The 24,153-nt window shown below is 33.6% G+C and overlaps 2 protein-coding genes and 1 pseudogene across 21 annotated transcripts; 2 read left to right on the forward strand and 1 right to left on the reverse strand.

The window, feature by feature from the left end:
- Window positions 1-15: 15 nt before the first annotated feature.
- Window positions 16-9,454, reverse strand: LOC135152097 (CBBY-like protein). 20 transcript variants are annotated; one of them, XM_064091870.1, is made up of 14 exons: window positions 8,668-9,324; window positions 8,351-8,461; window positions 7,731-7,872; window positions 6,398-6,446; window positions 6,023-6,153; window positions 5,729-5,886; window positions 5,494-5,574; window positions 4,855-5,105; window positions 4,373-4,557; window positions 4,100-4,207; window positions 3,922-3,989; window positions 1,230-3,155; window positions 992-1,098; window positions 16-911 (listed from the first exon to the last, which is right to left on the reverse strand). In XM_064091870.1, the coding sequence occupies exons 3-7, from the start codon at window positions 7,757-7,759 to the stop codon at window positions 5,570-5,572; spliced, it is 372 nt and encodes a 123-aa protein (XP_063947940.1). In that variant the 5' UTR covers window positions 7,760-7,872; window positions 8,351-8,461; window positions 8,668-9,324; the 3' UTR covers window positions 16-911; window positions 992-1,098; window positions 1,230-3,155; window positions 3,922-3,989; window positions 4,100-4,207; window positions 4,373-4,557; window positions 4,855-5,105; window positions 5,494-5,569. The 20 variants fall into 20 exon arrangements, with proteins under 20 accessions (XP_063947940.1, XP_063947938.1, XP_063947943.1 ...); XM_064091868.1 differs by having other exon boundaries at window positions 8,382-8,461; window positions 8,668-9,323; XM_064091873.1 differs by adding an exon at window positions 9,335-9,454 and having other exon boundaries at window positions 7,731-9,234.
- Window positions 158-901, forward strand: LOC108219231 (secoisolariciresinol dehydrogenase-like; annotated as a pseudogene).
- A 9,698-nt stretch (window positions 9,455-19,152) lies between the features above and the next one.
- Window positions 19,153-22,188, forward strand: LOC108217903 (zinc finger protein MAGPIE). The gene is made up of 4 exons (XM_017390808.2): window positions 19,153-19,366; window positions 19,464-19,592; window positions 19,759-20,155; window positions 20,771-22,188. The coding sequence occupies exons 2-4, from the start codon at window positions 19,481-19,483 to the stop codon at window positions 21,648-21,650; spliced, it is 1,389 nt and encodes a 462-aa protein (XP_017246297.1). The 5' UTR covers window positions 19,153-19,366; window positions 19,464-19,480; the 3' UTR covers window positions 21,651-22,188.
- Window positions 22,189-24,153: the final 1,965 nt, after the last annotated feature.

Raw genomic sequence — 24,153 nt, forward strand, 5'->3', positions numbered from 1 at the left:
CCAACCACCAGAAGGTGAGTAGAAACTATGAAGTTTTAATTTATTTTCATACTATAATAAAGGCCTCTACTGCTATACATTTTTAATAAACAAACGGATTTTCTAGTGAGCACACATCAGAATTCAGATAGATCCGTAAACAAAAATTGATAATTATATGTTGCATATAGGCATTGGCGAATGCACTGCGAGGCTCTTCGTCCAGCACGGAGCAAAGGTTGTTATTGCAGACATTCAAGATTACGTTAGTCACACTGTTATCGAAGCACTAGTAAACTCAAACTCTTTTTATGTTCATTGTGATGTAACCAATGAAGAGCATATCAAACACGCTGTTGACAAAACAATCTCCCCTTACGGAAAACTCGATATCATGTTCAACAACGTAGGAGTCCCTGGTCCAAACAAACCTCGGATTCTCGACAACCTAAAGTCTGATTTTGAACATGTTCTGGCGGTCAATGTGACAGGCGTTTTCCTGGGAATGAAACACGCGGCTCGCTCAAAGTGGCTGCATAATAACCACTTCTAGCTTATGCTCGAATCTCGGTGGTGCAGCATCTCATGCTTACACGGCCTCAAAGCATGCTGTTCTAGGACTCACCAAGAACTTGGCGGTTGAGCTTGGGCAATTCGGAATACGAGTCAATTGTGTGTCCCCTTGTGGGGTTGCCACTTCGTTGGCAAAGAACGCTGTGGGGCTCAAGAGAAATGAAAATTTCAAATATATCATACATTCAGTAGCCAAAATAAAGGGTGTGACTCTCCAGACCGACGACGTATCGAATGCAGTCTGTTTCTGGCCAGTGACGAGGCCAAGTACATTCCAAATCACCAAGATGAAGCGTGAGTGACATTCCAAATCACCAAGATGATGACATTCTAAATCACCAAGATGACCACATTCTCTCCTACAACCATCATCTTTAGGTTTAATCTTTTAAATATATTAATTAACTCCTGTAATTAAATAAAGTGTTATATAACTTACTTGATGGTAGTGATTCAAAGTAACAAATGACAAATCTTTATTCAAATGCTCGTCACCCTCCAACCTCAGAAACTCCGGAGCTATTATTCCGGAATCCACAACAATAACTGTACAAAAGATCATAACATTAGACCAAACCAGAAACCGAAAAGATCAACTACAATTAAATGAATGCAAGTACATGACGTCAATTACGATGCTTACAATTTACATTAATCATATATAGTTGCTATATTACCAGGTATTTGACTCCATATTTCATCCAAAGCATTTAGTTCTCGCCCGGCATTGACTCCATGCTTGATCCAAATCATTTAGTTAAATTGGAGGAAGAATAGAATGACACACGCATAATACTTGGCCTAAGACTCCACTTAAATCAGTGACTCGGATTCATTCACCAAAATTTGAACAACCTTTCTCAGTAGGCCTTGACATATAATCTGAATATAAATATGCAAGTCCAGAACTACACTCCTATTCACTTCTATACTACACACAAGAAATAAAAAAAATGACTTTACTTATACCTTGATTCTAATCCAGATAAGTAATGGTGGAAAATTTTGAGCAAACAGCCTTTTTAAATGTCCCAACAACAGACAAAGGGTTCTAACATGATTGTACTTCCTCTAATCTACAAATGAAACATGAAAACTGGAAAAAAAAAGGTTAGAGCTTCCAAATTTTAGTTGAAAGAAAGCAATTTAAAATTCAAACAATACAGAAATCCTGAATTTGTTTTGTTTCCTGATCAGAGCAAATCAAATGACCAATTCCTTTTAAGTTGTAACAAAACACATTATTAATACTAATAAGAGTAGTGACATAAAAGGCTAAAGAATTATATTAATATGTTACATAACGATGGCTATTTTTTGAAAGATAATAAACCTACATTCCCAATTTAAAACCCTCTCGGATCTTCAAGAACACTTATGACTGCGAAAATTTAAAACACGGAGATATTTGAAAGTTGCAAATGACTTACATATATGTGTACGGTTTGTTAAAATTTGTAAAAGAAAGTGCACATAATGTCATATAGTCAGTGTTACAGAAATCGGGAATCGGACCTAATCGGTTGAGCTACCGATTCAAGGATTAATCGGAAATCGGAGATTAATCGGAAGGATTAATCGGAGTTAAAATGGGGCTTATTTTAATATTAAAATATTATTTAATATTTAGTTATTATTATATTAGCTATTTAGTAACTAATATATTTACAATATTCATAAACTCTATAATTATTCATATTTAAAGTAATATAGTATTTTAATTTTAATAATTTATCACATATACTTCGATTAGGAAATATATATAAGGATTAATCGGATTTCAAAAATCGGATCGGTGACCGACCTTGAAGGGGATTAATCGGAGATTTATCGGATAAATTGGGGATTTTTAGAACACTGCATATAGTATACATATCATATAAAATATACATGTCATAAGAAAATTCAATGAATCATATTATCAAAAACTTGGTGAATATTGACAAACAACCCACTGAAAAAGAAAAATAAGCAAACAAATAATTTCAACCCGCCATTTATGTCGTAGGACGATAAGATCTTGAAACCACCAGCACCAACGTAGCAATTCTAAAAAATAAACGTTGTTGTAAGAAGACCATAAATTTATGGAAAAAAAGACATTAGTTTCTATAAAATGAAGAGAGCATATAATACAGACTTAAAAAAGATACAACACATTTGATACCATCAAGAAAACTCACCTAAATCAGATTTGAATACCTGAGCTTGAGTTGTATCATATATTAAGGGGGAAAAAGATACAATTGGATGACAAATAAAGAAAGAAGAAGGCACAACTGATATATTGGATTCAAAATTCAAACTCATGTGTTTTGTTTGCTCTTGTGGTATTCAATTCGATAATTGGTACTCACCTGCAATCAGCTACCAAAGATGAAAATATTCAAAGTAGGACAATTTGCTGCATTTAAAATCTTGTCTCCTTGTTGAATCCATTAACAACAAACACCTCAATCACTTCTCCGGCCAAAAATGGGGGAGACAGCATCACGTGACTACTGCAAAACTCCAAGCCTTTATGTAACATAGAGCATACATCCTAAAATAGGATGTTTCCAGCAGAAAATAGTTGCCGCAGAGAGTCACATTAGTGACAAGTTCTATAAATAAGTATGAAAAATTAGGACAGGGGGTGTGTAAAAGCATTGAAAAAGGATTCAAGATTTATGCTTAAAGAGATGTTATCATATTATTGCAATATGAAAAGACCAAAAACATTGTCACTATATTTTATAAAGAAGTTGCTATAATAATTTTTTTTCGCCAAATAAAAGTTACTATAAGTTTTTGTGTATCAGTTTGTGAAAAATTGACTTTCATGGTCTTGCTTAGGCTTTTCTACTTTCCTGGGTGCGCTTTAAATTTCTAAAGGGCTTTAAATCTTTCTTAACTACACTCAAAGATTAAGATTACATTTATCTTTATCAGATGGTAAGCCCAGTGAGCCATTCCCAATAACTATCAGGCTAATGTGAATTATTGTAGTTAATCTTTTCTTTAATTTGTTTTAAACTTAGACAAAGATGTTAATCCATTACGGTCAGTTTCTGTTGTAACTCAGTTGCAACTGAGAGATGTTAAATACTCCAACACCACAGGAGTGTATAGTGATTCGTGTTCAGCAGTGACACTCATCCATGTTTCTGGTCCATAACCCATTTCATCACATAAGCTTTATATACAGAGGTGAATACAATGTAGGAATAAATTTTATTGTGTATAAAATCTGTTGCAGATCAAGTGGGAAAACAAATACTTGTAGGCTGTAGCAGATTATATACTAGTTAAAACTTTCTTACTCAAACACTTGGACTACTATCATTTAAAGCAGTGATATATATATATAAAAATCGATTAAGAGAGTACCATTGAATTGAGAAGATGCAAGGAGAAGAATAACTATCAACAACGGCAACGAGAGCAGAATTAAAAGCCTGAAACAATAAACCAATAAACAAATCAAAATCAATGAGCATCCTAGTACGATGTTTAAACATGAAGAAATCCATTTGTTGATTTATTTCATCCTTATATGAATTTATACCTAATGGATTATTTGATCCATATTGATGCAATGCGGCATGCGCCAGATGGCACTGGACGTTCCAAAAATGGGTACTCTCCCTTTCAGATCTTTTATCAAACATATACACTGCAATAAACATGCAATCACAAAGAGCATATACAATTATGTATTGAAATTAGACTGTGCACGATAATTAACCAAAAAAGCAACAGAAACAATAAGAATATATGCATGTACTATTCAAATTAAGTAAATGTACTATACACTTTTGGCTGAATTTGCTGAACTTACCAAATGAAATTCTTCAGGACAATGATCCAGTACTAAAGAGCTTTTGTCATTTTTGCAAGAAAATAAGTCTGCCGCCTAGTTTTAAGTACTAATGATCATGCCTGTGAGAACTTCTGGCATCATTAGAGGCCATTAGAGGCTAGATAGCTAAAACCCCGAAGCCCCTTTGATAGCCACTGTTACCTCTGTGATCCCAATTTGGCAATTTTCGGAAATTAAGAAACAAAACAATGAGTCAATCAATGAACCATTAACCATATAAGAGTAGCCGCATGTAATCAATTTCTGTTTATTGGTTTTAAAATATAAATACATCGTAATATTTTCTGTCATATAATGCAAATAAAAACATCAGGCCCACACAAAAATCTCTATAGTCTAATGTCAATCAAATGTGAGAATAAATTATGTGAAGGCATGAGTCACTGAGTGACATCAATTACTAAAATATCACAATTATGTGATGGATGATGATTTCTTACCTGGGCAGTAAACTTGTGTGCCTCAATTGCAGCTTCAGCACGTGCATTAACATACCTCTATTGCAAGAGATTATTATTTAGAAGAAAGAAATGTTGACACTCCTTTTTCTGCAATGACGACTCAAACACATAGAAAACAGACATTTCGATAGCTTCAGCATCTGAGAAGCTAAATACCTGGTGCTTGAATTGAAATCTTTACTCCATGACTTGGATGGCTGGAGTCCGAGCACCAAATATTATTTTGGAACCTACATTGTAAGATTCAAAGTCAATAATTTACATTGATTGTAGATATCAAATTAAAATGCTTAAAAGTATAAATAAGAATCGGAATCATGAGCATTTTTTTGAACATACAAAATAATAACAGTATAAGTATATATCATTTTCGAAAAACATTAATATTGATTTCACCTGATGAGTAGAATGGTTTAGTATCTGCCATGTGAAGTTGGTGGGAGTTGGAGTTCCGAGTGGAACTTCAGAACCAACATAAGTAAAACAATATAATTCATCTATAACATGATTTCATTTTCCATCATTTCCAAGATTTTATATTAGCTCCGTAAGGGTCATTTCTTCCTTTTATAAGAACTACAAAACCTATTAGGCTATTACACATCAAAAGTTAAGAACCTGATGAAGCATACCGCCTTCTCATTAGAAGTACTGCAAATAGCAACTTTTACTCCTTTCGCAAATGCCTGATCAATTAATCTGCAAAATTTGCATAACGGTCATATAAACCTCATCATGCCAGTGTTTTTGTTTGGTATAACAAACTGAGTATTAAATGTTATTAGATGCATCCATTATTATGTTCAATTGCATCTAATTTAACATTCAGATGTTAGATAATCCAGTAGCTTACTTTGCAACACCAGACTGTAGAGGCAGCAACTTCTTCTCAATGAGGACCATAAACAGCTCTGTCTTTCGCTTGTGAAGTGAAGCAATAAAATCCTCCGTTCTTCTTCACTCTTTGGAGCCTTTTCTGGCCACTTTGTCTTGTTAAAATAAGCGGTCATCCTAAATTATCAAACAATCACCAAAATACCTAAGATATAGATATCCATTGTTATAGTAAGGCTCTGCAGTTGATCATAAATAAAACTTTTTCAACTAAGCTAATGAAAAGAATGAACCGAATTGATTTCCTCATTACTTCTTGGCTGCAGAAACGTTAGCCATCTCAACCACTGATGTGTAACCACCAATGTTCCTAGTATTGAGCAAGACCAGTGCAGTAGAAACTCCATTTCTCGACTCCCCTGGATTGTTGCATCCATGTATAGTCTGGTAGATAACTCCAGTGAGTACATCATTTCATGCATCATGCTGCAGGTAGGAGCTCAGCACAACAATAATCAATATAAAATTGGTGGATCACAAAAGTTTTGTCCAGTTTTTAAATTACTATAGATCGGAAGATTTCTGATGTCCTTGAGAGTCATTATAAAAGAGTAAAAATAGTGAATGATACTAATATAAAAGAGTAGTTTTACAGATCAATGTAAAGTGTAATTAAAATTCTCATCACCACAATGTATGCTGGAATTGAATCCTTAATTAAGCATTTTCGGAATATCCTGCATAAAAAAAGTTGTAAACAAATATTCGTTAACAGAGCAGAACCACCAATTAAAAGCATAATGCATTTGGACATAATTAGCAGTCATATTTTATATGTTATTCATGGTGCAATTAGTTCAAGACGTTTGGTTGGCTGCTGAACTACAAAATCCTGCTATAAGCATCCTCTTACTTAACAGGATATATATTGGGATTCGGTGTGCAATGTCACTGTGCCCAAGTCCCAGATTCTGATAGTAAGTCCCAAATTTTACTATTTTGTTATCACATTGATTGTGATAGGCACATGTGGATACAAAACCAGGACCATTTCTATCTTCTAATGAAATACTAACATCTAAAATAGACCATTGGATCCCAATGAATTAAGAGATGCGGAGTTATGTTTTATCCAAGCTAGCTGTTGATGTTGATACCAATATACCAGTAGAAAATTTGTGCATGCATATGGTCAGAGATGTACACCGGTGTATAAATGCATCCATAGCTTTTCTTAAAATAATTCAGTAAATTAATAATTTCTTTTGAAAGGCCATATCTGCCAAACATTATGTTTATAAATTAGGTAATAAATAGGCATAAAGAGCAAAATAACAAAAGGAAGTGAAGTCATTTTTACTGACCAATTACATCTAAGAAAGTTGCAAATTTGTCAAATTATATGTATTCTAATCAAATTAAACATATTTTTTTACTGATATGGATAAGTAAATAGATTCTTTAAATATTTACTGAATCAAGAAATCATAGTAAAGTAAAAGTACGATATCCCAATCCAAGCTTGCCCTTGATTTCCTTGATTTGATCAAGTGAAAATGATCAGGTAATAAAGTTATATATTTATTTCTTGTAAAATTGAGTTTTGTATATTTTTTTTAAAAATAATATATATTAAATGTTGATCCACACTAAAGAATTGAGTTTTGTATCTAGGCATAAAAATTAAGTTCATATGTATAAGAAGCGTGTTCAACAATTACTTTGACCATACGAAAGAAAATAAATGAAAAGTTATATGCAATTCAGCCTATTCTTCCCTTTAGTTCATACAGAATAACACATCTAATAAACCAATATTATCATGCAAACTTATTTGTGCAGATCCCACGAATTTATAACCCAAGACAAATACAGATATCACAAAACTGTAGGTTTCCAGTACGTTCCACATTAGTTATTAAGTAAGATTTTGGAATGGCTAGAATTCACATGTTTTAATTCTATGATTAACCTTTTACAGCAGAACTATAACAGCACTTTGCAGACAATTCCATCCTCACCTGAGCCAGTATATTATGGTGTGGATCATGGTGCAATGGTGTCACCGTCCCAGCATGACCAAACCAAGTATTAATCAGCCTAAGCTCCCACCACCAGTATAACAGTAGATGGGACAACAATGTCCTTCTGTAACTCAGGTATCTGCATTAATAATAAATTAAAAGAAAAGTGAGACTGCAGACTTAAGTACCTAACTTACATGTAAATATATAGAAGTAGATTAAGTGAGAGGTTCTGTGAAATCAACTTTTCTCTGTTACAATTAAGAACATTTGACCACAAAATTAGAAACTTATATACTTGTTGCATATTAAACATAAACTCTTCATGGTATGTTTTTCTTTTCATCTATCATCTATGAGCTTATAAACATCAGAATCAAGGATCTCTTTAGTCATTTCTCTCCATGGTATGTTTTTCTTTTCAGCTGTACTGTACACCAACACACAGACCAAGATTATAAACAAATACAGACATTGGATAAATTCCTTGTACAGATCATGCAGATAGTAAAAAACATTATGTCGGACAATATATATACCACTAACAAATTTCACAACTTAGGAATTAACAGTGGAAGAAATGATTAGGTGCCCGAAATCAAGAATAACAAACATACCGCACAAAATATAAATGAAGGAACTTGTTACCATCATTGCCTGTCCTGCTGCAGCAATCACTATGTCTGCTTCACGTATGTAACTCTCTGAATCTGGAGTTCAAGACATCCCTGTGCAAAGAAATTGTGTAAATCGGGAAAGACAAAAAACGCCTCTGGTTGTGGCCATGGCCCTTCTCCAATACACAAAATCAATTTAATCCGTTTCTTTGCTGCTAATACAAACATTTAAATACAACTAATCTCTATAATCCAAATCAAACTCAAAGCTAAAGAAAAGTCAGTAAATAGAGAAATTTGCAGGCAAAGAAACCCACCTTGATCAATAATGCCCTGAATCATCATATATTTACATAATTAGGGTTTGCCCTAAGAACATCAATTAATATCTTCAAAGAAAACTCATACCAATCAAACCAACCATTAGAATCAAACAATATCTTCCAAGGGCTTTGCCCCGAATTCAAATACAAGCATTTACACAGTTTAGAGTACCAAATTCACAATAATACGAGAGATCGAGTCATTTACACAGTTTTAGGGCTTGGCCCAGAGTACCTAATTCACAATAATACGAGAGATCGAGTCATTTACACAGTTTTAGGGCTTGGCCCAGATTACTACGAGAGAGAGTCCCAATACAAGGAAGAATACGACATTTAGTCCCAGGACTAGCAAGAAAACGATCAAGAACCGATCAATTATAGAGCCTATTCAGCTCACGGATCCAAACAGCAATATCGCGCATCTTCATGTTTTACGGGCGAATACATAGATTCCCGGCCCGTAGATGAGTTGGAGGGAGAGTTGGCCGGAACCGATATCAGGGCGATGACGCACTGCCGAGTCAAATAGGGTAGCGCTCTCGAAAGCTCGTAATCAGTCTGTTTAACAACAAGTATTAAAAAATATCAAGAAAAAGAAAATATCAAGAAAATGATTTTCTCGTAAGCGTTACGGTAAATGAGAGTTAAAAAATCTTACAATGATGGAATCTCCATTGCGTGCTTTCAACATCACGACGACAAGAGAATCAGTCGTGTGGTCCCAGAGATCTTCAGCCATTTCAGGAGTGACTTCACGGACCCACTAAGAGAAATAAAATAAATGACTTTGTGAAAATTAAATACACATTAAAACGACATGTAAAATAACTACTAGTACATACTACATATATCATGTAAATGTAAATTAATATGCATGTAAATAAATCTACCTGCTTAGGAGCCGCCATTGTTTTCAGTTTGAGAACGGAGAAGATTAGAATCAAGACTTCAGTGGTGCATGCAAGATTCAGAATTATCGTGTTAGCCTGATATTAGCGTCTTCTTTCTATTTATAATAATCTTTGTGCTATCTAACGGTATTATTTCTTTAAAAAAAATTATTATATGATAAGATATTTTGGTAATATACTGAATTTTATCATTTTTTAAATTATAAAAAGATTATTATATTATATTATATTTATAGTAGAAATTTACGATAGTTAGGTCACATGATACAATAAATAAGTTAATTATATAAAATTACAAAAAAAAGGTAAAAATATAACTAAAGCATATAATTAAGAATAAAAAAAATTAAGGAGTCACTTGAAATTTTCATAAAGTTAAAGCAAAATAACAGATGTGACTGATATTATAATAAGTTGCGAAATAATAAATTTGATTGATTGAAAATTAGTTACAATTTCTTATTTGCTAGAAATAAATCAAAATTAATTAGGACAAATTAAAATTCATCGATTCGCTAAATGAATGTTGTTAAAAAAATACTAATTAATTTGCGCATAGTTAAGATTTGGAGTTTTTGTTAGAATCCATAAAAGATAGTAAGAGAATAGCTATGATTGGCTTATAATTAAAATTTTAAAAATTAAGTATAGTGGTCTAAAAGAGAAAATGCCACGTATATCATGATTTTAATAACCAATTGCCCAATATATCATTTTCATTTTGGAGTGTCCAATTTACCACTGAAACACGCATATTCCATATGCGTGCGTGATAACATCATAGTCATGTATAACCACAGTTTAATGACTTAAACTTTCCGGCACAAATTCGTGACTTACACGCACGCAAATCACTGGATACTGACAACACTCATGATTCCATATGTGAATGTTGCAGAACTTGAATAGGCACACGTCCTACTGATGCGTATGGATAAAAAAAGAGTTGAATGTGTATCTTCTTCTACTAAATGTGTATTTGTCTATCTAATTTGATCATACTTCATCACTTTCGCTATCTTGAACATGATACACGCATGCTGTATTTGCGTGTCTCCGATACTCGCATTACCTGAATGCGTGATCCAAGTGTATTTTTAAAACTATAGCTACACGTATTTCTTGTATGCGTATTTGTCTGGGTATTTAGGACATGTTTTAGGTCCGTGGTCATTATGGAAACTCTCCAATGAAAAATGGTTATAAAAGAGATTCACCCGGTCTAAAATTATGTTTTTACCTTAGAAATAAATAAAGAAAAAAAAAGAGCTCCTCTTTCGGCCCGCTCTTCCCGAAGTGAGCGAATTGCACGTATGAGATCCGTAGGAGCTAGGGATGGCACAACGGATACCTAATCCGAAATTTGAATTTTTGGATATACCAAGCCCTATTTCTGGATTTGGATGTAGATTTGATTTTTGTACCCGAATTTTTTTGGATTTAGATTTAGATATGACCTTACCGATTCGAAACTCGATCCGAACCTGAAATGCAGAAAAAACACACACACATAATATATATATATATATATATATAATATTATTTATACAACATATAGTATATTCATTTTAAATTATTTTTAATATATACATAAAACATATGTTATTTAACGTTTTTAATGAATGTGATATAATAATCTCAATATCAATGGATTACATTAAAGGAATAAGAGATTCTATTCAAGACAAATACTTCATCCATAATATTGTATAAAATTTGTTATTGAAAGACATGAGGGGATGTTTTTAAATAAAATTAATTTAGAAAAAAATTTCATTCACTATCTTCTATTCATCGTTTCGGTAAGCATATTTTCGAAACCGTCTTTTTCAAATTTGTAATTGATCAGAATAGGTGTGATAATATTTTCGAAAATCAATTTTTATTTGAATAATTAATTGAGGATGTGGAGATATTTAGTACCAAGTTTTAGAGTTACTTTAATTAATTAGGTTTTGGGTATCCATATAAGAATAAGAAATCTATGAATATTTGTTACATAATTGTACATCAATTCGAGAGGTAGGGTAAAATGTAAATAAACTTCAATCGGATGGATCATGCGCAAGTACATTTTCTCCTGGATGAATGGGACGGTCAACTTCGATATCTACTTGAACATCTTTTGTTGGATTTAGGGGATTGTGTCTTAAAAGATTTTAAAGTTCGAAAGATGCATATAAAGAAGAATAGAGTAAATACACATTAGTGAAAAGAGAAATGCATGTAAAATAAATACAGTACGTAGCATATGTAAATTAATAGTTGCGCGGCTAGTAGCGTGTTAAAGAAAATCTACAGTACTTGATTAGGAGCAGCCATATTAGTCAATTTGACAAGCTTATTGATTCAGATCTCACGAGTTCATGCAAGAAAAGTACGTGGCCTGTGCTGCGTCTCCTTCTCTCTATTTATAATAAAATGCGATGTGGTTGTTATTATTAATAACTGAATGGAAAATGAAGTAAGAGCCTGCAGCCACTATATAATTTTAGCGTCGCTTTCGAATCATCCGGTAATGGACTGGCACGTCTACGGCAGAAGTTTTTTTTTGTAATATACGTAGCATTTTTGTAAACCCGTCTTAAATTAAGATGAGAGGTTAGCTAATAAATCCAAAATCTGCAAACAAAGTCTTAATATGTTCCAAATCATAAGGTACTTAATGCGTGCAACAGATCTGATAACGTGTACGGTATATACAACATCACCGCCAAATCACAAATCAAATCAAAACTGAACTAGGTGCACCCGCATATCCTGAAGAAATAATCAAAATGGCCAAAGCTCCTCCCAAGAGCTAACAGAAGGATACGCTGTGACCAATCACATTGTCACGGAAGTGTCATGTTAATGGTTAACTCGGTATATCCTATATCTCTAAGGGTCTAAAGAAAATAGGTTTCACAGTTTTAAAAATCACTTGATACAAATATTTCAAATAAATAGAACAATTCATAATTTGTAAAATTTCTGAAAATCGCATAATAAATATTTGAGTATCTCAAAACAGAATTTAAAAATATTTTCGGAAATCAAAACCGCCAAACGGATAGCACAGAACAAATTTAGCAAATCGAGCGGATCAAAATAGGACAGATCAAAATTTTTTAATACCGAAAGGAGTAGCGCTGAATAAAAAGAATAGTTACCGTACTAATCAAAATAATTTACTTGTGAGAGGAATAGCTGAATAAATTTGGAACAAAAGTAAAACAGATTCTTTTATACTTTGGAATAAAACTGGAAAAAAAAAAGGATTTTGAAATAGATTGTGAGATAATTTTCAAAAATCAAATCAGTCAAAGTGAATTCGCGGAAGGAACATAGTAAAGGTAAAACGAATATAACGAGTTGTAACATGAATATCGCTGAATTAAACATGGTAGAATCCGTACAAAACGCTGAACAGAAAGGATCAAAACAGAGTAATCAAATTTACCTAACACTAATAAAAGCAGTGCTGAGTAAAAGAGAACGAAATCCGTACCTCGAAAATAGCACACTCAAAGACTAACGAACCTCGCAAGGGACCATGTAAACTCTCGAACCCCGACTTTATCTTAAACTCCAAATATCTCCATGATTTCAATCTGCTCAGACCAATAATCGACTGTTTTGACCCTCTAAAAGATGTTTTATGGAAAAACTCGAAACACAGAAGTCGTAGAGAACGAAAAGACCTTTCCGAAAAGGTAAGGATCACCAAAAAAAGGAGTTATAACGAATCGGGAATTAAATAAAACGTCCGCTGATTCAGAACTAAAAGAGAAAACAGGATCTGATTAAGTTTTGTAATTTTGAGAATAGTTCGAAACATAATCTGAGAAAACATTATGAACGAAAGTTGTAGGAAATAAAAAGAGTTTTCCGAAACATCAAAAATCATCGAATTCCGATACGAATTGAATTTGCTACGAATTTTACAAGATGTGAATATAGCCCTACGAATTTTTATAATAAATACGTAGAGAATGTTGGGTGGCTCTCAAAAGTGTATATAAAAATGAGGAAACACAATCAATATATATAATCTTGAAACCCTAATTCTAGACCTATCCATTATCCGAATACGAGTCTTATCCATATTCTAACTCCATCATCTTGGTTCAATTTTAAATCCTAATTATAATCCAATTTTAATCCCCTTTTTTATTAATACTAATTTATTAATATTATTCTAAAAATTACCAGATATCACGTTCTACCCTCCTTAAAAAGAATTTGATTCCCAAATTCCAAATCCTCCCAAATCTGCTCTCCAAAACCCATTTAAAGACAAAATACATAACTAATACTCCCTCTGTCCCTCTCATTTGTTTACAGTTACTATTTTGGGATGTCCCTCTTATTTCTTTACATTACCATAAATAGTAAGTTTTCTCATCATTACACCCACTATCTTCCCCCACTATCTCATATTTAACAATAAAAACTACTATTACACCCACTAATTTCCTCCACTATCTCAAGTCTATTATTAAATATTGATAGGTCCCACCACTTTACCCACTTTTCATCTAACTTTACTCATTTTTCATACATTGTCTTGGTCTCCGTGTCCCCCTCCAATGTAAACAATTGAGGGGGACGGAGGGAGTAATTCCCCACTCTTAATTATTATCAAAACTACGTATATTACATTTTCACTTTGCAAATAAAATATGCAGAGATTTTGAATAAACAGGAATTTGAATATGCTCTTCATATAATCAATAAATATCCTTAAAGATATAGGTTAAGTTATGGTAAATATGTTGTGCTAAATTTAAAAAAAAAATTACGAGGTAATTCTTTGTCGTACCATGACGAAGAATATATGAATGCTGAATGGACCTAATAAATCTCCGGAGTTCAACATGTTCCCTCCGTCCTTTTTCAATTGTCACATATGATTTTTGATTAAATCATACATGATTTATTTGGGCTGAACTTTATGCAAATAAAATAGGCATTTGGAATATTTGTTAATCTATCAAATTGAAATCTAAAATTTTTAAATTATGAATATGACCTATATTAAGTAAATAAAATTTACTCATTATATTATATTCACATGAAATTTATTTTCTGCAACCGTTTTGAATCATTTTAGTCTATTTGGTTTATCTTATTAGAAATAAGTTATTTATTTGTGAAAAAATATATTACTTCATGCATATGATGATATTAACACAAATTATCCTCTAAAAAAGAAAGTCATCGACGTGCATACTTCTTTAAATTATTTATATGACATATGTTTCTATAATTTATTATACCATCAATATATCTAAAAACCTTCTGTCAAAAAAAAAAAAATATATCTAAAAACCACAAGTGTTTATATGAAATGTGGGTTAAGAAAAGCGCAGCACATTTAAATGACACTGGAATATATCTGCACATGTCACAACAACTTTATATAGCTGTAGAATTGAAAAAACTACCTAACTTGGTATTTACAGTATTGAGCCTTAAGTATGCATTAATCCTGATTATTGTTTGCAAGAACATGACCGTTGGTTTGGGATTAAAATTCTTTTTCAGAACTATATACAAAAACTAATTTGAAGGATACAGGAGTGTCATTGTGCCAAACCTATGAGTTGCATGAGATTATCTCTTAATTGTATGACCAGCCCATATAGAGAAATCTAATATGATGGGCCAGTGATTTACAGGCCCATTCTTTATCGTAGCATGAAAATGCTGCACAAAACATTTTGCCCTCATAAAATGTACGTAGATGAGCTTTATTGATGCGCTAATGTGATTGGACCTCCAACGCACATAATTTCAGTCAAACAACATGTGGTTTATATCAATTCCTAATTTAACCTATCATCGCAATAACCTTATTTTATTCCCTTTGAAAAAACTTTATTTTATTATTATATTTTTCTATTTACTCCTAGTTAAACTGCAAGATATCTGGTTTTCCACGTGGCATTTGCAGACCGCTTAAATGGTTAAATAATAATAATACAGCGATGTGGTGGTTATTATTAATAACTGAATGGAAAATGAAGTAAGAGTCTGCCGCCACTATACTCCTTCCGTCCCTCTCATTTCTTTACCGTTACTATTTTGGGATGTCCCTCTCATTTCTTTACGTTACCATAAATAGTAAGTTTTTTCATCATTACACCCACTATCTTCTCCCACTATCTCATATTTAACAATAAAAACTACTATTACACCCACTACTTTCCTTCACTATCTCAAATCTATTATTAAATATTGATGGGTCCCACCACTTTATTCACTTTTCACCTAACTTTACTCATTTTTCATACATTGTCTTGGTCTCCGTGTCCCCCTCCAAAGTAAACAATTGAGGGGGACGGAGGGAGTATAATTTTAGCGTCGCTTTCGAATCATCCGGTAATGGACTGGCACGTCTACGGCAGAAAGTTGTGTTTTTTACTTTGCAAATAAAAAATGCAGATTTTGAATAAACAGGTATTTGAAAATGCTCTTCATATAATCAATAAATATCTTTAAAGATATAGCTTAAGTTAGGGTAAATATGTTGTGATATATATAAAAATTTTCCCGAGCTGATTCTTTGTCGGACGAAGGATATATGATTGCTGAATGGACGTAATAAATCTCTAGGCTTCAACCATCCTCTCTCGTCCCTTGTCACATTTGATTTTTGATTAAATTATACATGATCTGTTTTGCTTTTGATTAAATCATACATATCTGTTTGGGCTGAAATTTATGCGAATAAACTTGGTCAATTTTGAAATCCTAGGCAAAATTTGGAATATTTGTTAATCTATAAACTGAAATCTAAAAATTTTAAATTATAAATATGACCTATGTTAAGTAAATAAAATTTACTCATTATATTATATTCACATGAAATTTATTTTCCACAACAATTTTCAATCATTTTAGTCTATTTGGTATATCTTATTAGAAATAAGTTATTTATTTGTGAAAAAATATATTACTCCATGCAAATAATGATATTTAACACAAATTATCCTTTAAAAAAGAAAGTCATCGTCGTGCATACTTCTTTCAAATATTTATATGACATATCTCTATTTTGTTTCTACAATTTACTATACCATCAAAATATCTAACAATCATAATTATATGAAATGTGTGTAAACAAAAGTGCAGCACATATAAATGACACCGGAATATATCTGCACATGTCTCTGTGACTACAACTCATTTAGGTAATTTGATGATAAATCGGAAACATGCATGTCCACTTCTTGGCATCTGCAAAACATTTGAGTTCTTGTTTCAATTAGTTACTTCATAACAAGCAATTAGAGTACTAAATTATAGGAGTAAGCTTCATCTCAGTCTCACAGTAAAAGACACCAAAGAAACAAACATACCCTTATTGACAATACTTTACTTTTCCCAAAACCCTAGATCTATCTATTACATGTTGTTTTTATCTTAGCTCATATAGGTACATGTAAAAACAGCTATCTCTCACTCTATAGTGTATATATAAAAGAATTTGTGCCTCGACCGAGAGATCTTTATATGCATCTGAGAGAATCTTTCTTAGGTATTGAAAGTTGAAGCTTTTGAAGGTGTTGGAGAAGGGGAGAATATTCTTGTTTCACCAAGCTTCAACAGCTAAACTCCAAAGTTTATATAGTAAACAAATTTAGAAAGCAAAACATCATTAGATTATGATTAAGGGTTACCAGGAAAAGTCAGCCCACAAGTAGACGACCACCCCCACTTCCAAAAATTCACTGTCTTTGTCAGTTGGCTGTCCTTTTACCAGTTTCTTCATTATTTTTTCCTAAATCTGCACAATGTACATTACCAAGAATATAGCTTCATGCTCGTAAGATAGTATCATGTACAAATCCAGGTTCTTCTCACAAATTATTTTCTTCATAGCGGACAATTAGACCCTATTTCTTCATCAAAACCTAAGTCGATTAAGTTATGATTTTGAAGCATTATTCAAAAGAGTAGTGCTAGCTACATGAATAAAAATGAATACAAAATTCTACATAAAATTACATGACAATTGATGTGAGATGTTTTAATTCATGCTATTTATGTGAATACACCAGACCTATTCCAATTACAACTTAACACATGATATTCTGTAATTCTGCGAAAGATTATGTACCCAAATTTTGTACATGAGACATTTTTCTATTCAAAATAAAATATAAATGAACAAACATTGGAGTGTGAGAACTCAAACTTGATATCACTCCTTTAAACCCAGCCCTGATACATATCATGTTAAGTATTAAGTTAGATAAAATTCCGATTGAATCATATATTATTTAACAATTATTTGTTAGATCTAGCTCCATTATGTAAATATTGGATCAAATAGAACACTTACCTCATATAGATAATGAGCTGCATATCTCGATCTTTCACTCTGAGAGCCATTCTTTTCTGAAATTATTTTTCTGACTAAATTATATACCAGTATACCACAACAGATATTCTCAATGAGCCCGGGCTCGGCTACACATATATTTATTCACAAGCACATATAATTTCTCAATTTTCCACGTTAATTTTCGTCGTTTCTGTTGGATTTGCCTTCTTTGTTGACAGGTGGGCACGTGCATGGTGTTTTCCTTTACACTTTCTCTAAAAGAAAAAAAAAATACTGTACATCTAGAACAAATTACCTTGACTAGCCAATAATTAAGATACGGTCATAATATTTTAATTTACTTAATAAGATCACCGGAGATATAGATGCGAACCAAGCATCAATCTATCATCATAGAATATGACAATATGCTATCGCTTCAACTTTCAGAGATAGTCAGATAGATAATGTTTTGAAACCAATATGCTTTTTGATTTAACACCTCAAAAATTCCATTTTTGATTAGAAATAGATTTGTAATCAATTCGTAGTGTTCATGATAAGATTAAACGTCTATCTGATTAGACTGAAAAATCCAGATAACTACGACGTCTTAATTCTTTTCCAGAACAATTTGAGCGTGCCGCAGTTGTTTTTTTAGTAAATCGTAATGTGATTCGATGGCGCTACAACTCAACGATGGGCTGAACTTTAACTCGCATGATACAAAATTTTACCTAATTTAACTCGTGTAACTAAATTTAACAAATGGATCGGAGTTCGAGTATACGATTTATACTGAGTTATGTATCAACTCAGTTAAACTTGTCATACTGGATTTAGGTCTTCTCGGCCTAGTTCATGCAGGTTGGTCTTAATAGATTAGCTGTGGTCGTGTGGCTGCCTTTTTCTTCTTCTATGTCTATAATTTCTCTTTTTATTTTCCACATACTAATAATCTAGCATGTAGCTGATATATTCACATAATTTCTTGGAAGATAGGAAAAAAAATGAAATGAAACAAAAAGGTGAAGAAATTATGGGATAATCATTCCAAGGGGAAAGGTATGGAGGGTAACTTTTGTGCAGGGCTCATCATATTTGTCATCATGCACCTCGATCATCGGCCACCTCCTTCAACTTTCACTTTTCACTGTCTCCCATGAAATATTATTTTTTATTCGGACCAAAAGCAAGTTAAAGACTTCACTATGACTACAAAACAATCCAGCCATCCATTTCTCATCACATAGTCGATCTCTTACAGTCTTGATACTTAATTAGGTACTACTTATTCTCTGCTGTTTTCTCTTAATATCATTTCTTAACACTCCCCTTGATTTGAGAGAGACAGGCAGAGAGAGAGAGAGAGAGAGTGGAGATAGAGAGAGAGAGAGAGAGAGAGAGAGAGAGTTCTTGAGGTATCAGCTTCTGAAGCTAGCTAGGGTTGACAGAATAACAAAAGGTACTCTATCTTTGATTGCCTTTCTAGAGGTACTCTTTGATTTCATATACTTTGTATGTACAAACTTATCTAAGCTGATACTTTATCTTTCTTGCAGAAGAAAACAAGCTGAAGATGTTAGAACAAATGGCAGATGAAGCGATCTCCAGTAGTTTCATCCAAAACCAAATTGATGAAAGCAATCCTCCTCCTGCTAAGAAGAAAAGAAATCTCCCAGGCACCCCGGGCAAGCCTCGCAACTCTCTCTTCGTTCTTTATTTGTTCAAGTCAATTCTTTTCAACCGACTGATATATATATATATGATCTAATCACCTATATGCTTAGAATTGATAAATAGAGATCGATAGATGTTCATGTACTTATCTTAGTGTAATATTAATATTCATAACAGATCCGGAAGCCGAAGTCATCGCCTTGTCACCGAAGACTCTCATGGCAACCAACAGATTCTTATGTGAGATATGTGGGAAGGGGTTTCAAAGAGATCAAAATTTGCAGCTCCACAGGCGAGGCCACAATTTACCATGGAAGCTGAAGCAAAGGACTAGCAAGGAAGTGCGTAAGCGCGTTTACGTGTGCCCTGAGAAGAGCTGTGTCCACAACCATCCTTCAAGGGCTCTCGGAGACCTCACTGGGATCAAGAAACACTATTGCCGAAAGCATGGGGAGAAGAAGTGGAAGTGTGAGAAGTGCGCCAAGCGATACGCTGTGCAGTCAGATTGGAAAGCACACTCGAAAACCTGCGGCACTAGGGAATACAAATGTGATTGTGGCACTATATTCTCCAGGCAATCATCTATAATTCTATATACATCTCCTTCGTCTAAGTTTTATTGAATTATGATAATTTATTTATTTATTTATGCTAACTACCTAGCTATATATATGAAGATATGCACATAATCTAACATAAATCCAAGACTAGAAGCTATAGGTAAGCAGTTATTAATCATGGCACACAGTGTGTGTGTGTGTTTTTACTTCAACTTTCTTCTGTTAAGTGTGACCAAGCTCTGATACCATGTTAAGTGACCGATTCTCCAAAAACCTTAAGGTGTTAGGAGGAACGCTTACCAGGATCATATTGTATTCTAACATTTTCTGTTAATATTGTTGTTCTTGAAGAGCCTTACAAGATTTATATTGAATCAGGGTGTTTTTAATGTGTGGACACAAGTAAAGAGAGAGGGTCCTAGTATTGTGTGAAGGGTCAAGAAATTTGAATCATCAGGCCTATAATATATCTTTAAATATTTCTTGGCAGTTGTTCAAGACGATATCTAGCTAGCTATGTAGTATCATGCTAATTAAATAATCTATAAATTTCTCGTATTTTGTTATGGACAACTGCTGCTGCTGGAATAATATTATTTGAAATTAAATCCATCTCTGGTGATTTGCAGGCGTGATAGCTTCATCACCCACAGAGCATTTTGTGAAGCTCTAGCCGAAGAAACGGCCAGAGTCACAGCTGCAACATCCAGCATCAACAATTCAACGTTGCCGAATATGAATTATCATTTCATGGGATCCGCTTCGCTAGGCCAAAACACAGCACAGCATTTCAGTTCTATATTTGAGCCAGTTATCTCAAACAACCATGAGATATTCACTGATCCAATCCGACAAGCTGGACTTTCGTTGTGGATGGGCCACGACAGCACACAAAGTAGTCACACCGCGCCCATGAACAATAATCTCCAGCCATTGTTCAGTGATCCGAAATCAAATTATCAGTTCAATTGGGCTAGTACTGGAAACAATAGGATCAGTATCCCTAGTCCTTTTGACGAACATCAAACGACTAGTATTGCAAGCAGTACAAATGCACTTCCAGTAGTGAATAAGGATGTTGGAAATCAACTAGTGAGCATTCCTTCCTTGTACAGCAGCCAGAACATGACGGACCAATGCACACACTCTGCAACTATGTCTGCGACAGCATTACTTCAGAAAGCTGCACAGATTGGTGCAACTTCCACGGATCCATCGTTCTTGGAAAGCATTGGATTAAAGCGTAGTAACATGAATCATGTCCAAGATGGGAGCAAGTTCTTTGGATTATTTGGCACAAATTTAATGACAACAACCAATCTTGGAATTAGTACCACTGCTGATCAGGTTAATGAACATCTCTCAAATCTGAATCATCATCTGTATCCCTCAAAGCGGCGACACATACAACAGGATCAAGACAGTTCTGGATCAGGCGAGACAAGAGATTTTCTAGGTGTGGGTGCACGATCAATCTGCCATACACCTTCAATTAACGGATGGATTTGATCTTATCCGGTACTTCTTGCTGAAGTCAATAAAGTCTTGACTGAAAACAACTAGTTGAAGTCAGATATCAGCTAGTTGTGACATGGAAAGCAAAATTTACAAGGTTTGCATAGAAGAAAAAGGGTAATGATCTTAAGTTGAGTGCATGGTGGTTCGATCATGGGACCTAAAAGTTGTGCTTTAAGAAAACCTATCTTGGAGGTAAAGAATATTAGAGATCCATGCATATTCTCCTAAACCCTAAATCATGAAGCTGTTACATTTACTTTAAGGGGTGGTGGATAGCTTTTTGTTTTTTCATTAAAGAAAGTGAGTAGTGGGACTGGGGGCAAAGCAAGAGAAGTCCTTTTGAACTCAATTATTGCTTTTTTATATCTTTCAATCTGCTTTTCAATTGTTTTCTTTTCAGCTCCTTGGAATATAAAATAAATTTCAGTGGCAAATTATAAAGGCTGGATTCTTCTTTGATCAATAGCCTTAGCCCTAACTGATCACCTACTTTTAGTTCTTATATATAGCTTTAGTTCTTTTCTTCGCCCTGCTGCTAGCAACTTGTACAATGTGTATGATCTGCAAGTCTGCAACTTCTATTTTTCACTGGTTTCTGATATCGTAAACTTGTAATCAACTCAAGAGCAATGTCTTCGGGTAAAATTTATAGACAGATGTGATATTCAATTAGTGTACAGAGTGATCCAACAATTTCTCCAGGAATCAAATTAAACTTTTGCAAAACAGACAGATTTTCGCAGTTTTCCACATCTAGCAAATATAGTGGAAGCTGAAATGACCCGTGCACGTAGCTCTGTCCATTTTAGGATATGTGACTCTCATGGACAATCTATAACTGCAGTCTGCACAAGTACGATTCAACATAAGCATAATTATGTGTGTGCCTCAGTCTGCGTAATTGGTCCATTTTTATGCTTGATTGAACTCTGGTATAGTGGTATGTGTCTTAAGTGTGGTCCTCTGTCAGTGGACGCTCTCGTGTGCAGACCCCCCTTTAATTTGAGGGTGTTGGCCTGGGTGTCACATATTTGATGAAGATGACCTCAAATATATACCAGTGCCGGAGAAGATGCCTGACATATCATTTTGTAATCCAAAATGCTAAATCGTACGACGTTTATCCTCTTTTCCTTGTTAACCGACACAATCTAGCGTTTTGAGATACTAAATGTTATTTCATGTAGCGTTTTACTCCTGAAACGTCATATTGTGTTACATTTTGCAGTGATTTTTAGACCTAAACGCAACACATTCTAGCGTTTTCTTTCAAAAATCAAAATACTAGATAATCCGACGTTAATAAATGGTATTTTGAGTCATTTCCGTCAACTCTACTATTGTGGAATTACTCGTGTGTTTTGTAGCATATGGACCTTTTCTCTTAATTTGAAACTTATTCAGATACAGTAGTATTGTCACTGTAGGAGTATCATCTGATCATACAGCATGTAGCTAGGCTAGCTAGTACAAGTGACAACATATAAAATACAAACACCACTTTTGATTTCCTCTGAATTCTGATGATGAGGTTGATTTAGAATTAGTGGAAACAACACAATCCAAGGGCTCAGATGCAGCAAAACCTGCAATAAGAACTACAATGTGGACGTTTGCAATGCGGGCTGGCTTTTTATTATTAAAGAGGATGTTGATACAACTCCACTAGGCCAAAATTGCATGGCCTGTAAAGTATATATGAGACTGATGAATGCACAATTGCATATATATATGGGTCATGGCTGACTTTTCCTAGTCCATCTATTTGCAATATGTTATCTTGTATTTAGCCACACACATTGGAGAAAAAGTAGTAGTGTCTTTTTACATTATTGCAGATTCATATCTATTGACTATCCTACTCATAAGAATAGCAAAGTACGAGGGTTTTTGGTTTTGTTCATAGTGGAAATAAATAAAGTTTTTCTTCAAAAATATTTGAGTCACAATTTTTTAATAAATCGGGTTTTAAAAGAGAGCGGGTGATGAGTAATCAACTTAAACAGCTCCCTAACTGTTGGACCCCGGAAGTGAACCACTTGTATTTTCAAAATCTTATTCAACAAGTTGAGTAGAAAGAGTATGGCTCAAACATGAACTTGCAGTGATTTGTTATAAAATTAAAAGAACGATCTTTTGAATGAGATGATAGTTCAAAAGATCACTTGGGCTTATTAAAATTGAATGAGTACGCTGAAGCTATATATCGGTGGTCCTCGAGATCTTCGCTTCGATTCTCATTTATATCAAATTTAAGTATCGAACTGATATTATGATTATAACATAGTTTAATTTTAAAAAAAATTATCAGATTGTTCTTCTACATCTGATTCCACGATCTGTGCACAGTTTATAATTTTTATATTATATAATAATTATACAGGTGATTTGTTCTCGAGGTGTATTACAGAATCGCAAGCAATCAAATGCACCAAACCTAAAAGTTGTCGACCACTTCAAATAATACCAACACGTCCCCAATAGTGGCCCACCA

This window comes from Daucus carota, chromosome 4 (genome assembly GCF_001625215.2).
Source record: "Daucus carota subsp. sativus chromosome 4, DH1 v3.0, whole genome shotgun sequence".
NCBI lineage: Eukaryota > Viridiplantae > Streptophyta > Magnoliopsida > Apiales > Apiaceae > Daucus > Daucus carota.

Coding starts and splice junctions, on each gene's coding strand:
- LOC135152097 (XM_064091873.1), bottom strand. CDS start 7,759: ATGATCCACACCATAATATACTGGCTCAG. Junction 6,447..7,730: donor ACCATAATATACTGGCTCAG/GTGAGGATGGAA, acceptor TTTTTTATGCAG/GATATTCCGAAAATGCTTAA. Junction 6,154..6,397: donor CAATTCCAGCATACATTGTG/GTGATGAGAATT, acceptor GTTATCTACCAG/ACTATACATGGATGCAACAA.
- LOC108217903 (XM_017390808.2), top strand. CDS start 19,481: ATGTTAGAACAAATGGCAGATGAAGCGATCTCCAGTAGTTTCATCCAA. Junction 19,593..19,758: donor AAATCTCCCAGGCACCCCGG/GCAAGCCTCGCA, acceptor TATTCATAACAG/ATCCGGAAGCCGAAGTCATC. Junction 20,156..20,770: donor TGTGGCACTATATTCTCCAG/GCAATCATCTAT, acceptor GGTGATTTGCAG/GCGTGATAGCTTCATCACCC.